Source organism: Cebus imitator, unplaced genomic scaffold (genome assembly GCF_001604975.1).
Source record: "Cebus imitator isolate Cc_AM_T3 unplaced genomic scaffold, Cebus_imitator-1.0 Scaffold635, whole genome shotgun sequence".
NCBI lineage: Eukaryota > Metazoa > Chordata > Mammalia > Primates > Cebidae > Cebus > Cebus imitator.
Window position 1 is genome coordinate 245,389 of NW_016107950.1, and position 25,887 is coordinate 271,275.

General features: G+C 53.4%; 2 protein-coding genes across 6 annotated transcripts in view; one reads left to right on the forward strand and one right to left on the reverse strand.

Moving 5' to 3' along the window:
* Positions 1 to 12,383, forward strand: part of FAM168B (family with sequence similarity 168 member B) — a 45,813-nt gene extending 33,430 nt beyond the window's left edge. For all 3 annotated transcript variants that reach the window (XM_017517526.2, XM_037734574.1, XM_037734573.1), the window contains exons 4-7: positions 4,541 to 4,683; positions 4,773 to 4,950; positions 7,273 to 7,397; positions 7,836 to 12,383. In XM_017517526.2, coding sequence (XP_017373015.1) covers positions 4,541 to 4,683; positions 4,773 to 4,950; positions 7,273 to 7,385 — 434 coding nt within the window. In that variant the 3' untranslated portion in view covers positions 7,386 to 7,397; positions 7,836 to 12,383. The remainder of the gene's footprint in view (positions 1 to 4,540; positions 4,684 to 4,772; positions 4,951 to 7,272; positions 7,398 to 7,835) is intronic.
* A 642-nt stretch (positions 12,384 to 13,025) lies between these two features.
* ARHGEF4 (Rho guanine nucleotide exchange factor 4) overlaps positions 13,026 to 25,887 on the reverse strand; it is a 218,481-nt gene continuing 205,619 nt past the window's right edge. For all 3 annotated transcript variants that reach the window (XM_017517522.2, XM_037734572.1, XM_017517523.2), the window contains 9 exons: positions 21,184 to 21,363; positions 20,006 to 20,182; positions 19,756 to 19,935; positions 18,701 to 18,933; positions 18,232 to 18,361; positions 16,659 to 16,790; positions 15,707 to 15,950; positions 14,810 to 14,887; positions 13,026 to 14,225 (listed from right to left, as the gene is read on the reverse strand). In XM_017517522.2, coding sequence (XP_017373011.2) covers positions 14,074 to 14,225; positions 14,810 to 14,887; positions 15,707 to 15,950; positions 16,659 to 16,790; positions 18,232 to 18,361; positions 18,701 to 18,933; positions 19,756 to 19,935; positions 20,006 to 20,182; positions 21,184 to 21,363 — 1,506 coding nt within the window. In that variant the 3' untranslated portion in view covers positions 13,026 to 14,073. The remainder of the gene's footprint in view (positions 14,226 to 14,809; positions 14,888 to 15,706; positions 15,951 to 16,658; positions 16,791 to 18,231; positions 18,362 to 18,700; positions 18,934 to 19,755; positions 19,936 to 20,005; positions 20,183 to 21,183; positions 21,364 to 25,887) is intronic.

The window sequence follows — 25,887 nt, forward strand, 5'->3', positions numbered from 1 at the left end:
ACACTCACACACACACACACAGAATTCCTACTCACATGTTGCCTGGCTTTGGCACAAGGACATGGGAATATAATTTCCACCTACACATTGCCTGGCTTTAGCATTCATCGGCTTATGGCTGATCTCTTTCTTCTGGGCCCTGCCGCTTTCCTCTGTATTATAAATCTCAGACATTATATTCATTAGCTTTTTACTGTTGTCATTAAAAGATAAGTTAGAAATATAACTGTCATTGTCACACTTACTACTACCAGGATTGTATTGTTCATATTTCTAGTTCTTACCCGTCAGGAGTGTTTTTAATTGTATGAAGAAAGGGAATTCTGTGGGTTGTTTTCCTTTAAACCATCACAAGTTTGGAATGAGATTCCCAACTTTGAAAAAGTCTAGCATCTGTTCTCACCATGTGACACGGTGGGTAGCTCTGTGTTTTGACACTTTTATAAAAAATTATCAACTTGGTCAGATAAGAGTTTGGTGACGCCTGGGATGTCTTTTCTGGCTAGTGGAAATAATGAGGTAGAAACTGGGATTAAGCTGTACAGTGGGGATCCCGTTTGTCAATGTCCTCCTTTGGGTAAAGCTGAAGATGCCTGCTGGTGTCTGGCTGCTGCATGGCTATGGGAAATGTAGGAGGGGGTCTTGCTGGGGAGGAGGGAGCTATCCAGGATGACCCTTGACCTCTCACCCCCACAGTTCCTTTCATTTGAGACAGCCTTGCCCCACCCCCCCTGCCCTGAGCTGACTCCTCATTGCTTGCCAAGAGTGCATAAAATGATGCTATGCTGGTGGTTTGTTTTCCTGTGATTTTTCTACCCTGAAGTCAAGCACCTTATGGAGAGGGTTGGATTCTTCCTGATCATCTTTGCTATGGCAGGGCGTGGCCCCATGTTGATGGTAAATAGCCTCTCTGTTCATATAATGCCCCAGTCACCATGACTAGTCACACGTGTGCCTGCCATACACCATGCTTCCTTTTTCCATTCCTTCCCTGAGTTAGCCAGTCACTTGGGAGGAATTGGACTGTCTCGGGCCTCCTGGGAGGATCAGTGCATGGCTAGACATGCTACCCTTTCCTTTATAATTCTTTGATGACTTTCACACTGCCTTTTTCTTTATAATTGAAGAAAATGTTATACAACCTTGTTGTGGTGTAATTGGCATACAACTAAGTGCACAGATTTAAAGCTGCAGTTTGATGAGTTTTGACATGTGTATACCTGTGAAGCTTTCCTTTTCACTCTCCCTTTTTAGCCATTTTAAAGACTAGGAAATGAGCAGCCAGAGAAGGGGACTCTGTAACTGCTCTTGTCTTGAAACTTGCTTTTCCAAATCCCAATGGAAAAATCGGTGTATTCTGCTCTCTTTTAGCTAAGCACCAGTATTAAAAGTTGGTATATTCAAACTTTGTCAGTGTTTCTGTTTATGGTTAACATAGTGGTGAGTGAATTTGAAAATACAGGGAGCCCTGGAGGGATCTTTTCTTTCTTCTGGTAGAGAGTAGCTGAGGCTAGGACTTGCCTGGTTTGGGTAGAAGGGTCAGGACTTTGGATGCAGATGAATCTGGGTGTGAGCACCCACTCTGCTGCTAGGACAGGACCACTTGTTGTTGGAGCTGCCACGGATCTCAGTCACAGCATCTTCCACTGTGAGACCATGAAAGGGGATACAGGGGAGTCTTAAGAAGGCCGACATAATTGATAACAGTGTGCAGTATTTAGGTGGAAAAGCCCAGACTTCAGCTCTGTGCAATATATCCATGTCACAGAATTACACTGGTACCCCAATCAAAAGGCCCCTGACTGGTGAATTTCCTAGGGGCCAATTATTCTCTTTCCCTTTCAAATTAAAATATGTGGACCAGGTGCATATAATATATGGGCTCACATCTGTAATCCCAGCACGTTGGGAGGCTGAGGCAGGCAGATCATTTGAGGCCAGGAGTTCAAGACTGTCCTGGCCAACATGGTGAAGTCCTGTCTCTACTAAAATTTACAAAAATTAGCTGGATATGGTGGTACATGCCTACAATCCCAGCTACTCACGTGGCTGGGGCATGAGAATTACTTGAACTCAGGAGGCAGAGGCTGCAGTAAGCTGAGATTACACCACTACACTCAAGCCTAGGCAGTAGAACAAGACTCCCATCTCAAAAAAATAAAAAAAAATATGTATATTATTTTTTGAGACAGAGTCTTACTCTGTCGCCCAGGCAGAGTGCAGTGGCATAGTTACATCTCATCGCACCCTTGACCTCCTGGGCTCAGGTGACCCAAAATTCTTTATACTCAGCTCATTTTTTAAAACTTCAGGTATAATTTCTGCACGAAACACCCATAAGTGCTCAACTGGGTGGGTTTTGACAGTTGTACATGCCCCTGGAGCCACCACTCCAAATAAAACATGGAACACTTTCATCATTCCAGAAGGCTTTCTTCACCTTCTACCCTCTTTCTGATTATGTCACCGTAGGTAAATTTTGTTGGAATGAATGGGGTCATTGCTGGATGTGCTATTCTGTGTCTGGCTTCTTTGTAAAGCTCAGCATGTTGTGAGATTCATCCACGTTTTTTCCTTTTGATTGCTGAGTAATGTTTATATAGACATATCATGATTTACCCTTTGTCCTGTTGATGAAGGTTTGGATTATTTCCCATTTTTGGCTATTGGGAATAAGATTGAACACTTTTTATAAGTCCGTTGTGGACCTGTGTTTTCATTTTTCTAGGGGAAATGTTTGGGAGTGGATTGCTGGATGTTGTGGGACGTGTGTCTGGCTTGAGAAGTTGCACTGTCTGACACGGACAGTGTGTGAGTGCTCCACCCCTCCTGCTCTCGCCCATAGGAATGTGAGATGCCATAAGCACTTATATGGAGGTCTGATTTACATATTATAAGTTAATCCTTTTCAGTGTACAGTTTGGTATGTTTGGACAGTCATATACAACTGTGTGACCACTGCCACATCTGGGTGAATGCACTCTTTGGAAAGGTTTTTGTGTGCCCTTCTGGCCCCTGGCACCATTGCTGGGGTTTTGATGACTGTGGGTTAGGTTGGTCTTTCTTAGAGCTTCCGTTAGTACATGCATCTAGCATGTGTCCTTGTGTTTTGCTTCTTTCACATGGTGTGACTTTGCGATTCATCCATGTGCTTGTATGGATCAGCAGTTTGTCCCTTTGCTTGCTGAGTAGGATTTGTATGGATGCACCACAGTGTGTTTACCCATCTGTCACCTGGTGGGCGTTTGGGCCATTGCCAGCTTTTGATCGTTGTGAATATAGCTGCTGTGGACATAGCTGTCCGGAGACCCTCTCCCTTCCCTGAGACCAAACCCCGCTTCTTTGTTGGGGTCAGGAAGGGACACCTAACTGCTCATTGAGCAAACTCTACCACTCTTTGAGATGGGGCCTCTTTATCTGCTTCTGGAGATAGGTTGGTTGCCAGGAGTTTCCAGGGCTTTGGGGAAGGGCTCTCTTGGTGCCAGCTGCTCCTCACTGCTGGCTGAGAGTGCTGCTCTCTTGAGTCTGCTCAATCATCATCCTCCACCTCAGCTTGCCAGGCTTCAACATACTGTCTTCTCTTCCATTCTTGGTGTATTTTATGTCTTTTTTCTCTTAATCTGCTTTATTGTCATTTTCATGTCATTTTATGGGGGGGAAAAAGCAAGTGTGTGGTCAGCTTCTCCCTTGACCCAGAGGGCTTTTTGCCATAGAGTGCTTAGCCAGCCCTGGTGTTGGGCAAGTTTGTCCTTTGTTTTTGCTGTAACAACACTATAATGAGCATGCTTATAGTTAAGTTTCGATGTGTGTATATATCCATGTGTATTGCTTTAAGGCGGACTTCTAGAAGTGGAATTGTGGGATTCAAAGGCATATATGCGACTGGGCATGGTGGCTCATGCCTGTAATTCCCAGCACTTTGGGAGGCCGAGGTGGGTGGATCATGAGGTCAAGAGATTGAGACCATCCTGGCTAACATAGTGAAACCCCATCTCTACTAAAAATGCAAAAGTTAGCCAGGCGTGGTGGCATGCACCTATAGTCCCACCTACTTGGGAGGCTGAGGCAGGAGAATCACTTGAACCTGGGAGGTGGAGGTTGTAGTGAGCTGAGATTGAGCCACTGCACTCCCTCCTGGTGACAGAAGGAGACTCCGTCTCAAAAAAAAAAAAAAAAAAAAAAAAGGCATATACTTTTGATGCCAGATTTAGCTCCAGGAAGGCCATACCAATTTTAAATTCCAGCAGGACAAGAAAGTTTTTATTTCCTGTCCTTTGTGAGCATTCCATCTGTAAAATGTTCTCCTTTGGTATTTTTTCCTCCTCCCCAACACCCTGCCACCACACACACATGCAGGCACATACGCACACAAAGTAAGAAATGAAGTCAGATCTTAGTGGAAGAGAGTGGGGGTGGCAGTGGCAGCAGGTCTGGTGAGTTGTGTGGGGCTGACACGCAGCCTGGCTCCTCCCTGCGTGCGTCCTTCCCCTGTGCCTAGACCGGCTTGGGTGAGTTGAGGCCATTGCTTTGTTTGTTTCAGGTTACAGTCCTGGCACACCTTACAAAGTGTCCTGTTCCCCCACCAGCGGGGCTGTGCCGCCGTACTCCTCCTCCCCGAACCCCTACCAGACTGCCGTGTACCCCGTGCGAAGTGCCTACCCCCAGCAGAGCCCGTACGCACAGGTATGCTTGGCAACATACTGCCATGGGGGAAGGGTTGATACCACCTGGGTCCTGGGACCTTGTAGCAATTGTCTCTCTTCTCCCCACAGCAAGGCACGTACTACACACAACCGCTGTATGCAGCACCTCCTCACGTCATCCACCACACCACAGTGGTGCAGCCTAACGGCATGCCGGCAACAGTGTACCCTGCTCCCATCCCCGCTCCTAGAGGCAATGGGGTCACCATGGGCATGGTGGCTGGGACCACCATGGCCATGTCGGCAGGTAAGTTCTTGTTCCTGGGTGTCTGTCCTATGGCGTTCCCTAGAGCTGGGGGAGGGGGAGTTCATGAATCCTCTGACCCTTGGCTCTAGGTATTTATGGCTGTAGTTGTGTGGAAGGACAGAAAATTACTCGGGAAAGAAACAGCAGATTATCTTTTACTTTGCTTCCCTGAGTGACCTTTTGTGGAGCCCTCTGTAAATCTGTGATGGGCTCACTTTGTTGGTGAAGTGAACCATTTGGCAATGTGGGATGTGCCCCCGACTCCCCCCACCCCCATGACCGTGTAAAACTTTAGGGGAAGGAGGACACTTTGTGTACCAGGGGTGGCTGGCCCTCTTTCCTTCCCTTGAGGGGAACTTGTCTTTGCAGGTCAGGTTGTCTTTATGGGGATGTTTTCATCTAGGAGAGCTGGTCTTCTGTTGATAGAAGGAACAGCTGCCTATAGAAATCCTTTATCTATCATACTTGACTTCCCAAGGCCTCCTCTAAGGAAAATAAACCATGGAGAGATGAGGCCCCTGGCTAGGGTGAGCACATCTCCACAGAAGCCCTGGGGGCTTGATCTGATGTCTAGGAATTGGGTGGCCACCCAGTCCATATGACCACCCATATGGACTCATCTCCTGGTCTGTGAGTGAATATGGCCACCTTTATGTCATGCCCACACAAAAAGCATACTGTTCCCTCCTTGTTTTTCTGAACTTCACTTCAGCGTAAGGAAATTATGCCAGAGAGAAAGGCATTCCAGGATATTATGTGTGCTTCAACCTAGACTCTGATTTGGTTTTCCCTGTACTTATCCATCAAGGAACAGGAGACTGGGCATAGACAGAAACTGCTGGTTTGAGGCACAGGGAGGGTGGGCATTGGGCACCAGGTTGGGTGTGGGCGCAGGGAGTGAAGGCCACTATGTTGGAGGTGATGCTGGTCCATAAGTAGACTCAGGTAGTTGCAGAGTTTCTGTAGTTGTAGGAAAAATAGATTTCTCTTAAAGACCTCAGAAGTTCATGTAGTTTAGAATCCTCATTTTTTCTTTTTTTTAAATTTATTTTTAAATTTTTAGTATATTTTTTGAGACAGGGCCTCACCCTGTTGCCCAGGATGGAGTGCAGTGGCATGATCTTGGCTCACTGCAACCTCTGCTTCCTGGGTTCAAGTGATTCTCCAACCTCAGCCTCCCCAGTAGCTGGATCTACAGGTGGGTGCCACCATGCCTGGCTAATTTTGTTTGTATTTTTTGGTAGAGATGGGATTTCACCGTGTTGGCCAGGCCGATCTCAAACTCCTGACCTCAGGTGATTCACCTGCCTCTGCCTCCCAGAGCGCTAGGCTTACAGGCATGAGTCACTGTTCCCAGCCTCTTGTTTTTTATTTGTTTTACCATCTTTTTTTTTTTTTTTTTTTTGGAGACAGTGTCTTGCCGTGTCGCTCAGGCTTGAATGCAGTGGTGTGATCATGGTTCACTGTAGTTTGGAGTTCTTGGGCTCAAGCCATCCGCTCCCTTAGCCTCCTCTGTAAGCGTGCTACACCACCTGGCTAATTATAAAACTTTTTTTGTAGAGCTGGGATCTCACTATGTTCATAGCCCAGGTGCATCTCAAACTCCTGAGCTTAAGCTGTCTACCCACCCCAGCCTCCCAGAGTGTTGGGATTACAGTCGTGAGCCCCTGTGCCCAGCCCACCTTAACCGTTTTTAAGTATGGTTCAGTAGTGTTAAGTATATTCACATTGTTGTGAAACAGAGCTCCAGAACTTCTTTATCCTGCAAATCTGAAATTCCCGTACTCACTAAATGCTAACTCCCCATTCTCTGTCTCCCCCAACTCCTGGCACCACCAGCCCCATTCTGCTTAGTTTCCATCTCTGAATTTGACTGCTCTAGGTACTTCATCGAAGGGGAATCATACAATATTTGTCCTTTACTGACTGGCTTATTTCTGTTAGCATTATATCCTCAAAGTTCATCTATATTGTAGCATGTGTCAGAATTTCTGTCCTTGTTAAGGCTGAATAATACTCATTTTAAAATTTTATAGTCTATCATCTGACATATAAAAATTATTGGGTGTGCTTTATGAAAGGGACACACAAACGGCTTTTATAAACATACTGTCTGTGGAAGCTTGCTGTGTGGATTACAAGTTTTGGGTGTGGGAGATTATCTAATCAGAGTTCCGACAGTGTCTGGGTAGAGACTATCTCTCTTCCTGTATACCTTCCTCCTTGCAAAGAGGCCAGGACTCTGAGTGACTGTGTGCGTGTCAGGCAATGTGGAGCTGTGCAGGAGATCGGCCTCATGTTATGTGCTACTCTTTCTTCCAGGTACCTTGCTGACTGCTCACTCCCCAACTCCTGTCGCCCCTCACCCGGTCACTGTGCCCACGTACCGGGCCCCAGGAACACCCACTTACAGCTATGTGCCCCCTCAGTGGTGATCACCTGCAAGTGTAAGTGACCAGTGAAGGCTGAGCCAGCCTTTGATGAGCATTTCCATGGGAGAGTGGCAAATTTATCACATAGATAAGCACTAAACGAGGAAAGTATGCCTGACCCTGGATCCAGAGGCAATGCAGTGGTAAAATTTTTTTGCTTTTATTGGGACACTACAGAGTAGAAGAAAGAAGGACATTGAATACCAACCGTTGACACTGTCCGTCTTGAGCCTTACCTGGAATGTGCTCTAACCTCACACCTGCCTGCTGCAGGAAACAGGGCTCCAGTGTAATTGGGGGTCTCTAGGAAGGAGGTGGGAACCAGGTCCAGCAGCTTTGCCATTGCTGCCCTTTCCGACCCTGGTGAACCTTGCCCTCCTTGAGATTTTGGAGTAGCAGTGCCCGAGAGCTCTGTATGACTGTTTTTTTTTGTTTCTTTGTTTGTTTTTGCAGGTTTGAGGACGGAGCTGTGCAGTCACATCATTGGGGATTCCACAGCTGGTGCTGCAGGCCTTGCGCCTCCAACCAGGACTTTCTTCTTAATGCTCTCGACACTTAGCTAAACACGACTATATCCCGGCCCAGCAGGTCCCAGCGCCGTTAGTTTCCAGCTGACTCTGTGGGTTGGTCTTAAAGCAAATTCTGTTTTGTGGACTGCCTGGCAATTTTTTAGCTAACTGTAATGATAAAAAGGGAGTATTAACCTATTCTGAATCATATCTAGTTGAATGCATGTTTAAAAAAAACAAACACAAAAAGCTTGCTCAATCTACCTGCAGTGACTGATGCAAAACCATCATATGCAAAATCCAAAGGAATGGAAACGTATTTTACAACTTGTATCACTAATGCACTGTTGTAATGTATGCAAAGTCTTAAAGTTCTAAGTGTTAAAAGTGAATTTCTTCATAGAGCATCTGAAATATCTTAGATGATTCTTCAACCTTTTGGGGTTGATGTGGGTTGCCAGTTAGGGATGTGAACTTTTTAGTTTTCAGCGACCTGTTTCTTTGGCACTGACTGTACCGGGAGGGATTTGCAGGATTTGGGAGAGATCAGGGAAGCCACAGCTGCTTGGGTGCAGCCAGTTAATGGGCATCCCTTTGATTTTAGGCTGGGTGGGGTCAGTGGAACAGGGACATGCTTAAAGCTCATCATGAAAGATTATAGTTGTGCGGCCAGCACAATTTGGGGCAAGGGGTGGTTTATGTGTCAGCCAAGCAGCTTTTCTGCGATCTAAATTTTCATTACAATTCTCTTACAGAGAGAGATGATGTTTTTATATATCCTTATTGGAAAACTCCTATGTAAAACTAAATTATTTTCCTGGGATGGAAGAAATGTGAGAGAGAAACAGCTGTGCTTGGAGGAGGTATTGTCTTCTGCTTTATTTAGTTTAGAAAATCATTCCATTTTTTTCCCCTGAGAAATGTTTGAATCAGCTGAAAACAGGTAGGCATTGCTATTTTTCCCCTACAAAGAAGGGCAAAGGTTTCACCTGTATGTTATGAAGAAAGTGGTATATTTAAGAATGATTAAAAAGGGAACAAAACTATTTAAAATTCCTCCTATTTCTTGTAGAAAGGCAGGGCTGTGGGTGTGTCTGGAAATGTAGAAACCTGTAGCTGCTCCTGGTATCACCCACCTGATGGTGGTGACTTGTCCACTGAGGCCAGCTGGAGGGGATGCTTAGAGATGGGGCAAGGCGGAGGCCAGTATCTGTTGTCTGGGAGCGTGTCCTGCCATCTCTCTTGCAGCTGAAGGCACTTGGCACAAAGCAAGCAGAGAGAGGGCCAAGCAGCACTGGGGTGCATTTGCTGGCAGGGTTTATTGTGGGAGAGGAATTTGGGTTTAGAATCTGGATCTTGTACATAGAAATCAAGAGGCTTCCCCTGCCATACCCGCAGATATGCCTGCCTGCCCTGTATGGATGGGAGTGCGTGTCTGTTCTCAGTGAGAGTCAGAGTGGGGGTGGGGGGGGGGCGTGAGGCCTGTGGGCAAGAATGTTGCATCTTCTTCCCAGCGCAGTGTTGTTTTGAGTGCTGTGGGCTCTGGTGGGAGGGGGCTCTGCTCCTTTTCTTTCGATGGCAGCTGGGTTAGGGCACTGATGCCCGGTGAGGATGCCCACTAGCATTCTGCCCCAGTTGGTGGGGGGGGGGCACCTGACCACTGAGCCTTTGGTAACCTTATTTTTTTATAGTAAGTACTCCTCATAATTTTCTTTTTCACATCTTATTTTATAAGAAGTTTAGGAATATTTTTGCATGGATCATTGTAAACAGCAGATTCTTTATTCCTGATGTCTATTAACATAGAATGTTTACTGATAAGTACTTTAAATTGCTTGATGAGCACTTAACCCATCTTAGTGTCTATGTGTCGGGGCAGACATTTACTGCAGGCACACAGTTTGTGCCCCTTTCAGGTCTCTGTGGGTAATTCCATCTGTTTGGTGGATGGTTGGCAGGATCAATAGGTTCTGAAGGTTCCAGGGGTTCAACTGACCAAGTAGCAGAGAATTCTTTTTTCCCAACTGAGTGCTAGTAGATTAGGATAAAATCTCACGATTCTAGTGTATGCTTTTAAACGGAAATACACACATGCACAACCGTCTGTAAGGGCTGGAGACATGGGGTTCAGGAGGAAGTCAGAAGTTGTTACAGGCGTCTATTCCAGTGTGCTTGGGACTCAGCACACACAGGATGAGTGTTTTTACAAGCGCCTAATTAATTGGTGTTTTAAAGAGTAGGCTGCATCCCCCCATGCCATATACATCAGCTTCATAAACTTTTTTCCTCCCTGTAATCTAACCTTTTTCCCCTTTTATGAAGTTGAGTTGAGAGACTTTATGAAGTAAGTTTGCATTGCACGTCTGTGCAGAAATCTTACTGACTTTGAAACTGTCAGAATTTATCAGCCATCACATATGAAAGGTAGATAGCAGGTAAGAATCTGGTCTTAGGGAATAGTCACAAAACTGTCAGGTTGTAATTTTACCAACAATTGCTTCTAGTAAAATTAATTAAGGAATAGAACTTGGGTCAAAATTCTGTTACAAAGCTGCATAATTTGTCCCTAAGCATATGATGGAATATTCTGAGAAATGTGCTTTGTGTGTGTTTGACATTCCTAATTTGGAAGTCCTTCAGCTGAATTACTGTTCTTTTAGAAGATGAGACAGGCAAGCGAAGGACCTAGTTCCTGTAAACATGGACTTTGTGATGGATACTTCAAAGATGTTTGTTCTACCCTTTCTCCCCTGAGGCTTGGGAGGTATGTTCCATCATCTGTGTTGCTGCTGCAGTTTCTCTGCTTATGGAAGTCTTGTTTGGGTCTGTGCTGGGGGCCGAGTGTTTAGTATGAGCCAGTGATCCATGAGTTTGCTGCTCTGTGAAGGCCAGAGTTAGGGCCAGTAATGGTAATGGGCATGAAGGCACCTCCAGAACCTTTTATGTCTCTCGTGAGCCATCTGTTAAGAACATTCTTTTTGGTGTGATTAGTAGGCCTACCCATCGCTATTCTGGGAAACTTGTTTCTTGAGTGCTATGCAAATGTGTTCACAGGAGATGGGGCTGATCCTGAGCCTTGGGCTGGGTGCCTGGTCAGTGAGTGTCCTGCCCTTTCCCAGCTGGGCATACAGTTCCTTGCTCCTTCTGGTGGCATCATCTGGCTGTGATGAATGAAGTCTAGGAAATTATTTGCATGTGTCTTGGGGACACGTCAGTAACGAGAGGAAGTACATTATTACAGTAACTTGCAATGTACTAATATCTGTCAGTGTTGTGCCTCGTAAGATGTGTAAGGTATCTGTGAGTGTGCCAGTGAGTGGTGGTGAAAGGTCAACACGTACCAGCTATGGCAGTATTGGTGTCTGCCTTAAAAAGGAGACCCAGACTTGGCTTGTCCTTTTTACACATTTGAGAACAGTATTACTCTGAACAGTTGGGCCACCCTCACCTCATCCACAGCTCGCCAGTTTGGCTGTTGCCCAGACAGGACAAGACCTGCAGTGGGTGCAGCCGCAGGTGGCCAGGGTGTGGCTTGAGGTGGGCAGCAGCGTCTGGTCCTTCTCTCTGGTGCTTTCTGAGAGGGTCTCTAAAGCAGAGTGTGGTTAGCTTAGGGGAGGGCAGAGTGCATATTTCTCCCCTCTAGCACCTCTGCATTTGTGGGTCTTACCTCTGCCTGGGCTTTCTGAAGGGCAGTGGCCTGTTGAGTATACTGCAGAGGACACGCTCTTACTGGTAGGTCCTGGGGGCTCCAGGGGCTCAACTGACTGAGTGACAGAAGTGGGGTGTGTGTGGCCTTTTTGGATAGGAAACTGCATGTTTCAGAACGTTTGTCTCTTTTTTCCTATTTCCCAATATTTGAAGAATAGACAGCCTGTGGGGATAGCCTTGTTTTGGTCCACAGGGACTAAAGGGAAGTTAGTTGGGAAGGGGAGACAGAGGAGGTGCGGCATCTGTGTAGGGAACCTGGGCCTGCAGAAGGATGGTGTGCTCTGAGGACTGGCATGACAGGTGCCTCCGCCCCACAGGCTGTGCCGTGGGGCCCTGTGCAGACAGTGGGCTAGACTAGCTGGGACAGATGTCAGGCCAGCTGCCTGTGCCCTTGGCAGGGTTGCTGTGCCGGCCACACAGGAGGCCCCAGAGAGCCTCATGGATTGTGACTAAAGAAGAAACGGTTCCTTTTTGTTTTTTAAAATGATTTTTAAATACAGTTTTTTACACCGTTCTCCTGGTACTTTTTTTAAGCTAAGTCAGCATTGTCTTCCAGTGTTAAAGGCATCCCTCACCTCTGCATTGAACATACGTATCCATGCCAAGGAATGGAATTTCCATCCTGAACCAGTTCAATTAGGTGTCAGTTCATATTATTTTAATTTTTTATGCAATCTCATGAGTAGATGAGCTCAGATTTAAAAATCTCAAAAGCACGTTTATTGTAACAAGAATTGTTATGTATTAATACTGCAGTTTTCAATAAAGATTGACTTGTGTTGCATATTGTGGTTTTCTTGATTTCTCCATGTGCGTTTTGTCTAGAGGTAGCATGGCCTGCCTGGGAGCTGCTGGAGCTTCTCTCAAGTTAGGAGATTGCCAGGGGTTTTGAGAAGGCCACCATGGCTTCCAGCCCCAGTGACCTTGGCAGTGCTGAAGAGTGTGGTGGAGGCAGCAGGTTGCAGGGGACCGTTTACCCAAGTGGGACAGGGAGGGAAGCAGCCCCGTGCTCCCCTCTGGCCTCTGTGGCCAGGGTCCTGGGAAGACACATTCTTCCTCATTTCACCAAGCATGCTGAGCCCCGGAAACATGACCGACTACTCACCCACCAAACTCATGTGGGCCAGCTTCAGTTAAACACAGGGAGGCAGTGGGCTTCTGCGCGTTGAGTGTGAGGGAGGACAGAGCTACCTGTATTCCTCACCAGCGTGGCCTGGCCCTGCCCAGCTTCCCCTCGGCAGCCAACCCCGCCTCAGCCTGTCTCCACCAAAGCCCAGAGGGCATGAGCTGCCACAGGTGAGCCCCCACCCCACTTTTAGAGGCTGCTGGACTCATTCCTCCTTTTTAGGGAAAGGCCTAGGGTAGTCATGGTTAGCAGCCCACAGAAAATGCACACACACCGACAGAAAACTGGCTAGCAGCCAGGTTACTTTTCATAAATTTCTTTATGAAATTAAATGTGGTTTCTGGCTTGGAGAAGGAACAGTGCAAGAGTGACTGTCCATGCTGCTGAATCCTGCGGGCCCCACGCCAGCTTGCCAGGCCCTGGCTCTGCTCCTGGCGCCCCTTGGCAGGACGAGGTGCCCTCTCCACACACTTGCAGCCTGGGCTGTGGGTCAGTCCTGCATGCTGAGCCACAGAATTCAGTCCTTATGGCTTCTCACACTCGCGGGGGTAAGGCAATCTTCTGTGTCACTAACAAGAATCAGTTCTTTTTCTCCATTGGTAGAAAAACAAGATGACAAAATCCAAACAAAACCAGGAATGAGGTGTTTCTGGAGCCACCCGCAAAGCCGCAGGCAGACTGGCCACACAGCCCGACGGGGAGTGCGCAGCGGACTACGTTGTCCTGTCCTGTCCACTACACACACACAAGTGAAGAGGGTCTCTGGCAGCCAGGTGTCTAGAGGGGCTGGGAGGCGAAGGGTGGGCTCTGGGCACAAGGGTATGGAATTCCTGGTTCCTGCCTTCCCAAGTGGCAAGCTGCCTGGCACCACTGGCCAGGCCAGGGACTTGGAAGGAGAACTAGAGGGCAGAGGGGCACATGGTGGCCTGGCATTGCAGGCCGCAAAGGGGCAGAGAGTCCTGCCCAGAGGAGATGAGAAGAGGGAGGACTAGGTTTCCAGAGAAGAGGGTCCTGGGCAGGCAGTGCCTTTTCAGCCAGGCCTGGGCTGAGCTGCAGTTTCCTGTTCCAGCACTGACGCCCTACACAGGTCCACAGGGCGGATGGGGCCCTAGCTGCAAGGGGGCATTGGCGTGCAGGGTCTGTCCCCTTGCTGTTCTCTTCACAGCAACAGGAGCAGGGAAAAACAACAGGAGTACAGACCTGGCACGTCCTGGTGGCACAAGCAACTCCCCAGCCCGGCCCTGCTCACCTCCAGGCAGAGGAAGGCCCGGCGGAGTGGGCCTGGGGGAAGAAAAACGGGGGGCCTCTGGCAGGAAGGCCCAGCAGGTCTCGTCAGGCAGGCACCAGTTCACTTGCGGAAGGGTGCCAGCCGGCTGATGCTGTGCCAGAAGGTGGATGGCTTCCGCCTGGGCTCCGCCAGCACCAGGACCTGCTGCTGGGGCCGGCTGCTGGGCAGAGCTGGGTGCTTCTGGCGTGTCAGGTAGCAGGGCCGGCCAACGGCTGAACAGAGAGCGACAGCAGGGGGTCATGGATGCTCAGGGCAGAGTGCCACCCCAGCTGTTGAGGGGAGAATGGGGCCCGTCCCAGGGCTTTGCCTCAGAGCCGCCATAGGAGGCAGTTTTGCCACATGGGATTTGCTCCTGGAGAGCTGACCACATCCACAAGCCCAGCCTGCCTGGAGCTTCTGGCCTGGGCCTGGCCTGGCCTGCAGCACCCTGAAGAGGGCGTGGCCTGTGCAAGGGCATGTGATGTTTCAGGAGCATGGCTCTCTGTAGAAATGGGGAGAGCAGCTCCATCCCCACCCCACCCTGGATGCCTGTCAGGAAGGGGTCCTGGGAAAACAAGCATTGTCACTGATGGCCCTCATCTAGGGAGCCGAGATGTTGAGAGTTAAGAATGTCAACCATATACTGACCCAAGCTTCACCAGTGGCCCCTTATCACCAACCTTCAGGAACAAACGGCTGCAAAGGGCAGCGGGCCCCCCTCAGGCCCAGTGGCTAGCTGGCTCGGCTTTGCGGGTCAGAGAGGGGAATGTGAGCAGGCAAGGGCCAGACCAAGGAGGTGGGGCTGCTGTCCACCTACCTTTGGGCTTCCCTGTGACCTGCTGCTTGCTGGCGTTCAGCATGGCCTGCTTCCTCTGCAGTTCCGTGATGGAGAAGCCTGAGGGAGGGGCACAGGTGAGGCTCCTGCCCCATTCCTCCTTCCACCACACTTATGGCCCCAGGTGCAGTTGTCTGCACACCTGCACCTTCCTGGTACCCGGGGTCTCATCATGTCCTGGGGACTAAGTGCTGGCCACAGCAGGGACTGTTCCCCATTCTGCAGAGTCAGCCTGCCTTGGCCAACCAGGGCAGAGGGCATACTCTGGTACCTTGTCCTGGGGCTTCTGGCAGAAAACAAAGATCCCCGAGTGCTTCCTCTGCCTGCCCATCTCTCACCTTGACTCAGTGTCTAGTGTCTTTTCCACTGCACTAGAGGCTCCTTCCCAGACCAAGTGCTGACCTGGTCACTGCAGTGGGTAAAGTGGGGGCCCGTGGACAGGAGAGAAGATATACGGGGGAGACGTCTGAAGCCAGAACCACATCCCAGTCTGTATGTTCTCCCAGGGCTTTTGCTGGCTAGAAAAGGGACTCCCCCCCGGGTCCCGGCAACCCAGAGTACTCAGCAGAGGGCCCCATCCTATGGAGTGTGTGCACATGTGTGCAGATGTAGTGAAGCAACTCCCCAGAAGTCAGCAGACCCATGCGTTGGGGTTGAACTCTGAGGAACCGTATCATGGGATAGTCAGGTAACCCTGCCATTGAGGTGATGAAAGCAAGGCCTTATGCTCACAACTGGGACCTGGAGGTACCTGGAGCCTCGCTACCCCCGGCCGCCTGAGAGGGCTGAGTGGTGCTGTCCTGAGTGCCAGGCAGCCAGGCTGGCGGGAGTGCCACGTGGGCCCTGGGGGCCGGGGCAAGGCCCAGCAGGGTCTCGCACCTGTCTCCTGGTCCAGCCGCACCTGCTCCCGCTCCCTGGCAAAGGCCTTGAGCCAGCGCTGCTTCTGCTCGGGCTTCCTGGTGCACAGCAGGTGGCTGTCCCCTGTGGTGCCACAGTGCAGCCGGAAGGCGTTCTTGATGCTCACATGGAGGTCTCTGTCCTTCCCGTCCTCCAGGTCCACCACCTCCAGCCCGTCCATGTCCAGCCGGCCCTTGTAGTACAGCACGTCCCGGCGGAGCAGGTCCTGCCGGATGGTGTCCTCAGCCCTGGCTGCTGAACTGCTCCCCTGACTATTTCCTGGCCGCTCCCACCTCCTCTCCCCAGCCACAGGAGGGGCTGCTGGTGGTGCCTCCACCTCCCCAGCAGACAGGGAGATCCTGAGGGCACAGCAGGCCTGCTGCGGCCCACAGCTGTGCCGAGCCATGAGTGGTGAGGTCTTGCTCCTTTAATGCACAGCTGCTGACTAGCCCGGGGTTGGCCCTGTCTTTGAGGTGGGGAGACTAAGACAGTGGCCCACACCACACAGAAGAGCACCCATGGACGAGGAGGGCTTCATGGACGCAAGGCCACTGGGCCATGTTTTGAAAGAGAAGCAGAAGCTGCCAGCGCAGAGGAAGCTGGGAGGTGGCTACAGCAGGGGACTCGGGTTGGAGAGAGGGGATGTGGAGGTCTGCAGGGAGGGAAGAGGTAGCTTGAGGAGCAAGTAGCCGTCAGGTCAGGAAAGACTGTGCTCCCGACAGCACCTGGCCTTGTCAGCCTGTGAAAGCCGCCCGCTGTTCCTGGGTCACCAGGCTCACCTGCAGAGAGCCACCCCATCCCAGGCGCAAGGGTCTAGCCAGGCTCCCCGCGTCTGGTCTGGCTGGCACCTGTCTTCTGCCAGCTGCTCCCAGCCCTCAGCTCCCCTCCCTCCACTTGCCCAACTTGGGCCAGCAGGGCAGAGCAGCTGTGGTACCTTCTTACAGTAGATGAGCTGGTGGTCAAAGAGAAAGAACATTCTCTGCTGGCTCCTGGCTTGAGGCTGTGTAACTCGAATCAGCTCCCCCGAGTAGATGAGTTCTGAGCTCCTGACCAAGAGATCTTCCCCCTGGGAAGACCACAAGGAGAACCATGAGCCTAGCATACCCCACCTTGGGCTCCAGTTCCCGCCCCCATCATAGGTAGGGGACCTCCCCCTGGCCTTGCCTGCAGCACCCACCTGGCCAGGCCACAGTGGGAGGGGGAGGAAGAGTTGGCTATCCTTGCAAAATAGGCCCATTGCCAGCAGCCTCTGGTGGCTCTTGAGCCCTGGAAGTGTGGCTAATCCATATTAGATGTGATGTCAGTGTAGGATACATATTGATTTTTGAGGACTTCGTATGAAATAATGTAAAATATTTCATTAATGATATTTTAGTTGGTTACAAGTCGAAATGCTATTTTGGAGTTCAATGAAACATTAAAATTAAATTCACTTGTTTCTTTTTTTTCCCTTTTTAAAGATGGCTACTACATCTTACACGATTCCCTATGTGGCTCACATGCTAGTTTGATCAGATGGTGCTGCTCTAGAGAAGAATTAGGTCTGCTGGGATTCACATCTGAGGCCAACCTTTGAGAGCTCTAAGGAGGCCCTCTTCCCAGCTAAATGCATTGAGTACCTGAAGCTCCATCATCTGCCCTTGGGCTTCACACTTTTAGACTACGCCCTGCCCTGGTCTGGTTCCTTTTTGAAAATGCAAACCCTGGCCAGGGACGGTTGGCAGTGGGCTATTTTGGGTGAGTAAATCTGGAGGGCCCAGAGCCAGGGCTGGGCCTCGAAAATGACTGCCCATATTGCTCAGCCCCACCCCAGGGCTTCTGACTCAGTGTCCAGGGTGGGTCCTGGAACATGTGTTTTCATAATGTTCTGTGACCGATACTGATTGAGCTCCAGGTCATTTCTCTCCCTGATAGCTGGTGGAGCGCATGGTGGTGGCAGCACCCATGTGGGTAGGGAGCCCTTGGGAGTGGATCAGGAGGTGGCAGATTGGCAGATGCAAGTGGGGGTGGGGGTGGAGGGGACAGGAACATTGTCATCAGTTCTAAGACAAGATTGGCAGATGCAAGGGGCATGCACAAGTGAGACAGACAGAACCGGGAGGCTTGGATGGGTGGCGATGCATTTTTGGTCATGCTGTGTCAGGCCTGCAGCCTTCTGTTAGGAGTCCCAGAAATGAGCTACAACAGGGATCTGGCCTGTCCCCTGAAGGCAGGGACAGAACACTTCTGAGGAACACACTTCCCCTGTTTAGGGCTTCCCCTGGACTGGCTGGCTGCTTGTGGGAGGAGTCTCACATAGAAAAGAGGCCACCAGGTGCCGAAGCCTGTGAGGGAAGGCAGCACTGCTGCCCACGTGGGGACGGGCTTTCCCACCATGAGCATTTGTTGCTAGCTCCCAGGAGTGCAGCTCCTTGCTTCAGCTCCCTTCTAGATTTTTTTCAGAGGCAAGCATGATTTTAAAGCAAGGGGCCAAGACCCCATGGAGTTTTCTGGCCCCGGGCCCTCACCTCCCAGTCCTCAATGGAGCTCTGCCACTGAGCAATCTTGTCAATGTTTTCAAGTCTCCGCTTCCGCTCATTGATGAGCTGGGCCACGTTCTTCATGGCATGCAAGGCAGCTTCAACGTCCTTGAAGTCCCTGGGGCAGAACAGAGATGGAAGGCTGCTGCAGGCTGGAGACAGAGAAAGGATGAGGATCCCTGCAGCCCCCATGTGTGGAGCTGCTTTCCTCTGACCACATCCTCACTGTCAGATGCATAGCCCCTCTCTTCTCCATAATGGCAGGCAGAGAGCGGAGCTTAATATCTGGGTGGCATCCTCCTCCCCCGCTTGCAAGGAGAGCTCATCAGAGCAGGGCTAGTTTTCCATGTGTTGCCCTGGGACCTGCAGCAATGCCCAGCATACTGCTGATGTTTAAACTGGTTGACTGGAGGCATGCAGACGCGTGGGCTGCCTCCCTGCCTCAGTGCCCTCCTACCTGTGCTGGGGGTGCGTGTATTTGAGCAGCTCGGCCAGCTGCAGAGGGTACTTGCAGATCTTCTGCACCGGGGTCAGCAGGAAGCCATCCAGGGAGATGTCAATCATCTTCTGCAGCAGCCGGCAGGCCTCGAAGAAGTACACGTACTTGCTGAGCTTGGTGAGCCGGGAGAGCTCCACGCAGGCGTTGGGGTGGTTATTGCAGTACTCGGAGTAGATCTGGAAGTCGGCTTGCTGAGGGGCACAGCTGGAGGTCAGCAGGGCCTCTCTGCTGCTCCCCCAGGCAATCCAGCTGCGTGTCTGGGAAGGGCAAGAGCCTCTGCATTTCTTTCCTTCAGGAGCTGGGCTGGGAGTCAGGGGGGACCCAGGCTCTGTGTACCTATTTCCCTGTGCCACAAGCTACGTGAAGTCACACCCGGGGTGGGAATGGTGACAATATGAGCAGGTGCCCTGGCTGCACGTTGGCCTTCTGGGTAGAATCCATGACAACAAGGACCGGCTAACAAAGCCAAAAGCAGCAGCGGTGGTGGAGGGGTGGGTGGGACAGGCGTCCTGCGCTCACTCTTGCTTGACTGCCCAAGAGGGCCAAAGCAAGACCCTTCTTTACCCCGTGAGGTTGGGAGGTGTCCACTTAGAGCGGCCCAGTGAACCTTGGTAAACGCCCGCTGGCATCTGCCGCGTAAGCAAGCTGAAAATTCTCCCTGCGTGAGAAACCCCAGAGCCCACTCTGAACAGCCCCTGGGGCGCTCAGCAGGCCTCTGCCCTCCTCTCTGTCAAAGCAAGTCCGTCGCCGGGGGACGCCCCAGCCCTCTGCTCCCAAAAGCGTTCCCTACTTGGTTTCCCCACCCAGAAGCAGAGACCCTCCTAAAACTGTCCCAAAGGGTGCGGGTGGCCGGGCAGATAGAGGCCTAGAGCTGGGGCCCACGCGTGTGGAAGGTTTTGGGAGCAGCCACCCGCTGTCCGTGCTTGCGTCTCTGTGAGCGCGGCGCCAGGGGAGCGGCGGGGAGTGGGGGCGGGATGAGCGGGGCGGGGGCTGCGCTGGGGGCGGGCGCTCACATGCTCCAGGAAGCAGGCGCCCAGCTCGCTCAGGTGCGGGCGCTCGCGGTTGAACCTCTGCTCCAGGGCCTTCACGAAGGCCTTCTGGCAGCGGTAGATGTCCTCGATGTTCCCGAAGATGGTGCGCAGCTGCTCCTCGCTGAACATGTCTGCGCGCTTGCGGCACTGCCGGACGTAGCCCTGCGGGCGGACACGGTCAGGCCTTCCCCGACCCGGTCCCCTGCGCCCCCTACCCCCGGCCGGGCCTCACCTCGCAGATGTCGCGCAGGTGCTTGATGTAGTCCCGCTCGGTGCTGAGGATCTCGTTGATGACGTTGGTCCGCATCTGGTCCTTGCTGCTCTGCGCCTCCGCCCCGCCGTCCTCCGCCCCGCGGTCCCCGGCCCGAGGAGCCTCGTCGTCCGCGGGCTCGTCCTGGTTCACCCGCAGCTGCAGGCCATGCGCGGCGAGTCAGTGCCCCGCATCCCTCGGAGCAGCGCTCAGCGCTCTGTGCCATATCGGCGGGAAGAGGGTCTTGGAGGCCCCGCAAGGTGCACCGGACGCGAGGCGGAGAGCTGGCCTGCCACCTCCCCCCACCGCGCCACCCCCGCAAGTCCTGGACCGAGGGATGGAGGCTCGGACGCCCGTAGCCGCTGTCAGTGTGATCTGAACACGACCCTGGCCTCCTTCCTAGACACTCTTGTGCCGGGCACAGAGCCTGCAGCGCTCGCTGCAGTTCCCGAACCAGTGCCTGCTCCTGCCAGCCTCCTATGGGCTGAAGCAGGGGGATGGATGACGCACTCCACTGGCTGTCTTAACTTATAACTTGGGGAAAGGCTCAGGGTGCGGAGTGTACAGTTTCCTAGGGGGCCTGGGACAGGAGGAGCATCTGAACACCAGGACCTGAGACCTCCTGGTGGACGGCCCTCAGCTTGGAAGCCCTCAGCCAGGCCTTTTGGAGACTACACCTGGATTCCTTCCTTGAAGACCAGAGACCCCCTTATATGGAATCCAGGACCCCTCTCTGTGATCTCCAGGGCTAACTTTTCCGTGCTTCAACTTCCTCAGGTGTAAGTCATGGTTCCCACTCCAGAGGCTGTGTGTGAGATGAGCAGTCCCTTATCTGTGCTCTTCAGGGCTTGGGAAATGTCTAGCGCCTGGAGCTGCAGGGGTATGGCAGAGGGCAGCCTAGTGTCTGCACACACTCCTTTCTGAACTGCTCTCCTCTCTGGCCCCTGAGGGCTGGCCAGAAAAGGGTTGGGAGCAGAAGTAGTGACTCTCCAGGAGGAGGAAGGCTGTGACATTGCGCCCCAACACCACCACCCAGCACTCTACACCAAGACCACGGCCAGCACCTCGGATACCAGAGCTGTTCTGGGCTTGGATTGCTCTGCAGAACCAGGTAGCTCTTCATGGGCCCAATGGGGGAGAAGCCCAGGCTGGAACCATACCCGAACGAAGCTGGCTGGAAACCAGCCCTCGCCGTCGGCGACCCGGCCCCACCACCACTCTCTGTTGGTGGCATCCATCACTTCGATGACATCCCCAGCTTTGAAGCCCAGCTCCTGGTCGTCCATGGTGACATGGTCCCAGAGTGCTTCAGCGCAGACCACACTGCCATCGCTGATGAGCTGTGGAGAGAGCCATAGGTAGGCAGGTTGGTGGGGGAGGCTGCCTGGGCCTGCCTGCCCTCTGTCCCCACCTCTCAGCAACTCTGGGAAGAGGGGATCCTGACTGCTTCACAGAGGAGCCAACAAGCCTGCCTCTGGCAGGAGCGGGGCTTTCCTGGGACAGGGGCTGTGTTCTGGGGATGTCTAGATTATGAAGGCTCAGTGACGGAGCCAGAGATGCACTGACCACAGAATCTGATCCTGTCACTGGGACTGCCACCTGCTCCCTGTTAGGCCTTCCCAACCTAGCATTCCTGGGGGCTGCAAAGCTGCTGGAGAGAGGGGCTGGGGGCTGCAAGGCTGCAGGAGACACGGGGCTGGTGCCCTCCTGTGGGCTTCTTGTGAATGAGCATTGCCTGTGAGGTCAGCCACCAACCACAATGCCCCTTCATCCAGGGCGACAGTGCCCTGCCATTGCAGTGGCTGCAGCTTGTTTGCTGTGTGTTTTGTTCAACATTTGCCAAACCAGCCTCATGGCACCCCTGCTCCCACCCCAGAGATGCCAGCACCAGCTGAGCAATGCCCCTTCTCAGAGCTCTAGATCCCAAGCCCTGGGATCCTGTTTGAGTTATTCCAACCTATTCCCTTTATTTCCCAAGTTCTAGAAGTAGGAGCGTCTTGCCACTGCTGCCGCTGTGATAAGCACTTCGGGACTGCTCTTGTGCAGTGTTACCCAGTCAACCGCATTATACCGAGCTGACCATTCTTCACATGCTTCCCTCTGCTCAAATAACTGGTATGGTGCCTTGCTCCAGAGTGGTGTGGACTGTGACACCGGGAGCCACGCTCCCCTGCCCCTCCCAGGAAGCCCGCACACGTGGCGCTCCTTCTGGCTGGCTCGTGTTTTCTCCTAACATGGGATCTGCTTCTCCTCCCTGAATGTGAGCAGCTCCAGGGGCTTAGGGCAGGAGAGGAGGGGTGGGCCAGAGCTGCACGGGAGGTGAGGTCCATGCCCCTCCCTGCTGGGACCAGGTGTTGGCACCTGGCTAGGCAGTCAAGGACAAAAGTGTCACAAATACGCCCTCTTCACTGACCATGCCTCCTCTGAGCTGCCGCTACCCCAGGTGAGCCCTCCCTTCACTTCACTGGGTGCTCCCTGAGCACTGTGTGAATCCTCACCTCAACATGGAAACCAAGAGTGGGGCCAGGCCTGTGTTCCAGCCGCTAAGAGGCCTCTGCCTGCATGGGCAGGGTGAGGGCTGGGACTGGCCTCTGGAGCACTGGAGCTCCCAAGCCTGCTCGGGATGGTGCTTTCCTCCAGGGATCCTGAGCAAGCAAGTTCAGGGAAGGACAGACCCCCTCTTTCCTGGGGGGCAAAATTTGCTCCAATCCTGATGCAAGCTGTCCTCAGAGTGGTCCATGAGCCTGTCAGCACAGGCACTCTCACAGTGTGGCAGCCACCCGGGAGCTGCAGACCTCCAGAGGCCCTGTGGGTCCCAGGCACAGATCCCTGGGTTATTCCTGGGAGCAGCAGGTCTCCACAGGAGGTCACTGCTCTCACTCCCAGCCACAAAGACCTTCTGTGGGTGGCCTCCAGGATGGTGACCTGCTGCTGTCACTCAGATGAGATGAGACAGGAGCACACAGGAGACCATATGGGAGGAGCCTGCCTGCCACGGTGTGGAGCTGGCTCACCCCGCTGAGGCCCTGAAGGACGAGGCCCCAGGGAAAGAAGGAAGCAGACACGGCAGCCTGGGGAAGCCAGTGAGAATGTGAGCTGTAGGTGACATGTCCTGACCTGGGGTCTGTAACACAGGCTGTGGGAAAGTGACCAGACACACTCAACACGGCTCACTTTCCCACCGCTTCCCTTCTTAAGACGTTCCTGCCTGCTATTAACGAGGTGAGGTGTCACCTTCTTTCCCTAGGTTCCCTTAATGAGCCCTGAGCAAAAGCCTGGTGCCCCCTTCCTTTATGCTGCCTGTCCTTGCAGGTGGGGCTGGGTCCTGCAGAGGTGGCCTCCACATAGCTGCCGGGGAAGGTCTCCAGGTGTCGGGCAGGAGGAGGGCTTCACAGAGAGACCAGCTTCCAGGCACCATGAGTGACAAGCCCCCCACGCCTGTCCTGCCGGTCACCTGGAAGACCTTGGGGGAGGCGGGGAGGGGGTGTTAATTCCCTTTGTCGCACCCTTGTGTCAGACAGAGCCTGGCACAGGGACACGTGCCCTGAGCAAGCTCTCGGATCACCTGTGCCTCCCACCAATGTAAGGATGTCAGCCTGGTGGCAGAGGTCCTGCATAGACTCAGACTCAGGAGGTACTCTAATGAGTTACGGGGAATGAGAACTATTTATGTTGTCACTGAGACAAAATGTGGCTCTGTGATATCAGAGTCACGCTCCACCTCCGATCCTGTTGGGCTGGGTGCCTTTCTGAACAGAGACCCTTTTTGGTGCTTGTAGGCCTAGCTGCACCTGAGCCAATACACAAGCCAGGCAGGCAGGCCCCTGGGGCAAGGAGTCCCGGCTGCCGCTGCCTCTCTGCCTGCAGGGAGCAGAGAAGCAGAGACTGGCTCTGAGACACAGGGTGGCTGTGAAACTGGCTGTTCTGTGGCCGGGGAGGGTCCCAATGGAGGGGCACATTTAAGACTAAGACAGCCCAGGACCGGGAGCGGGATACCCTCCTGTGCCTCTGAGGCTCTGACAGGCTGCCGAAGGGCAATGCTGCCAGGCTCCAGCAGCTCCCTGTAACCACCACTGCCCTCCCCACCCTGCCCACCTACCAGACTTACAGGGTGGGGGCGGCTGGGAACACCCACCGGCTATGCAGCAGGGGTGGGTGGGGGGTTCAGAGGGCCCGCGGGCAAGGGGGGCAGCAGGGGCTCTGCTTGTGGGAAGACTGACTGACACTACGTATTTTAAGGCCTAAAACGGGAAAAACTGCAGGTAACATGCGCAGCGGTAGCCAGGCATCTTCCACACACCTGGCTCAACCCACACAGATGCAAGCGCGTGTGGCTCATCCAGCGGTCACATGCACTCCGTTTCCAGACAAGCAATCGGCGCACCCCAGCTGAATCTGCACCCTTGGTGACACGCAGAGACGCGCCATTTTGCACCCCCCCACACGGTCCCCACCCCCCACAGGGCACAGAGGACAGAAGGACCCTGTCCCACACGTGCCACCACGCCCCTCAGGCACCCTCTCGGGGACACCCCCGGACCAGGCCCTGGTAGTGCGCACATGGGATGGAAGGAAGGCCTCCCCTCCGCGACCGCTGCGGAGGCCGCAGTGGCAGCGGCTGGAGTGCGGTCGCCCGCGCCACTCACCCCGGCGCGATCCCCCGCGGCGCCCTGTGCAGCCGCTCAGCGGAAGGCCAGCAAGAAGATCAGCACGACGTTGATGAGGACCAGGAGCGCCAGCACGGCGGAGACCACCACGCGCTGGGCGCCGGGGGGCAGGTTGCAGCGCAGCAGGGCGCGCAGAGCGTTCCCGGGCGCCACGGGGCCGCGCCGGGGCTGCGGGGCCCTCGCCATGGCGCCCGGCCTCCCGCTCCGTGCGGCCCAGAGATCCCGCCGCGCAGAGCCGAGCCGCTGGCTCGCAGCGCCCGGGGAGAGGTGCAGCGCCTGCGCTTGTGGGCCTGGGGCTCCTCCCGCGCAGCCGGTGCCGTGCACGCGGCGCCTCCCAGGCCCGGAGCCCTGGCAACCCTAGCAACCAAGCCAGCTGTGCGGGAGGGGGCGGCGGGCTTGGAGGGGCCGCGGCGGCTCGGGCGTGCGCTGCGCTCCGCCCTCGGCACCTCCTTGGGAAGGGTCGGGAACCTCCACGCCCGCACAGCGGTCCTGGCCCGGGCTGGCCAGTGGCACAGATGGCCACGGGGGCGCTCGGGGATGCCCGGGGACCTCACCGTTTCAGGCATACGGAGGCCAAAACGCCTACCAACGGCGCTTTGGGGAGGGATGGGACAGGGAATCTGGTATCTTACAAGGGCTGCCCGCAGGCCCCCACTTCACAGATGAGTAAACGCGGCTCTGAAATGTCAGGGAATCTTCTCAGTCATAAAATCGCGCAGGTATGCAGGGATGGTGGAGGCAGGATTTTAACTCAGGTCGGAGTGATCCGCGCTGAGGGGGCCCCTCTTTACTGACCACAGCGTCAGAGCAGCATCATATTCCTTTGGAAAAGTCAGGCGTCAGGGCTTCCTCTGCCTCCACCAGACAAAGCCTGCAACCTTAACCCTGTAGGTTTCAAACCTCTTTTGCAAGAGCTCTCATTCTATCCCCGAGAATGACAGCCCAGGCACAGTGTGTCCTGAGCGGTGAAAAGACGGCAGGGGAGAAGGCTAAACGAACACTCCGCTCAGGCATGGACAGAGATTTCTGGGCAACAAGCTCAGTGCTTTGAATCCAGGAGCAAGAAGAGCCCCTGGAGGGCAGAGATGGGCACACAGAGGAAATGTGTGCAGAGACTGGGTGCTCCCACGGGAGTGATTTAACATGCTCTGATCTCTGTGTATGTGGCCAGGTCTTGGCCACCCCTTGCAAGGATAG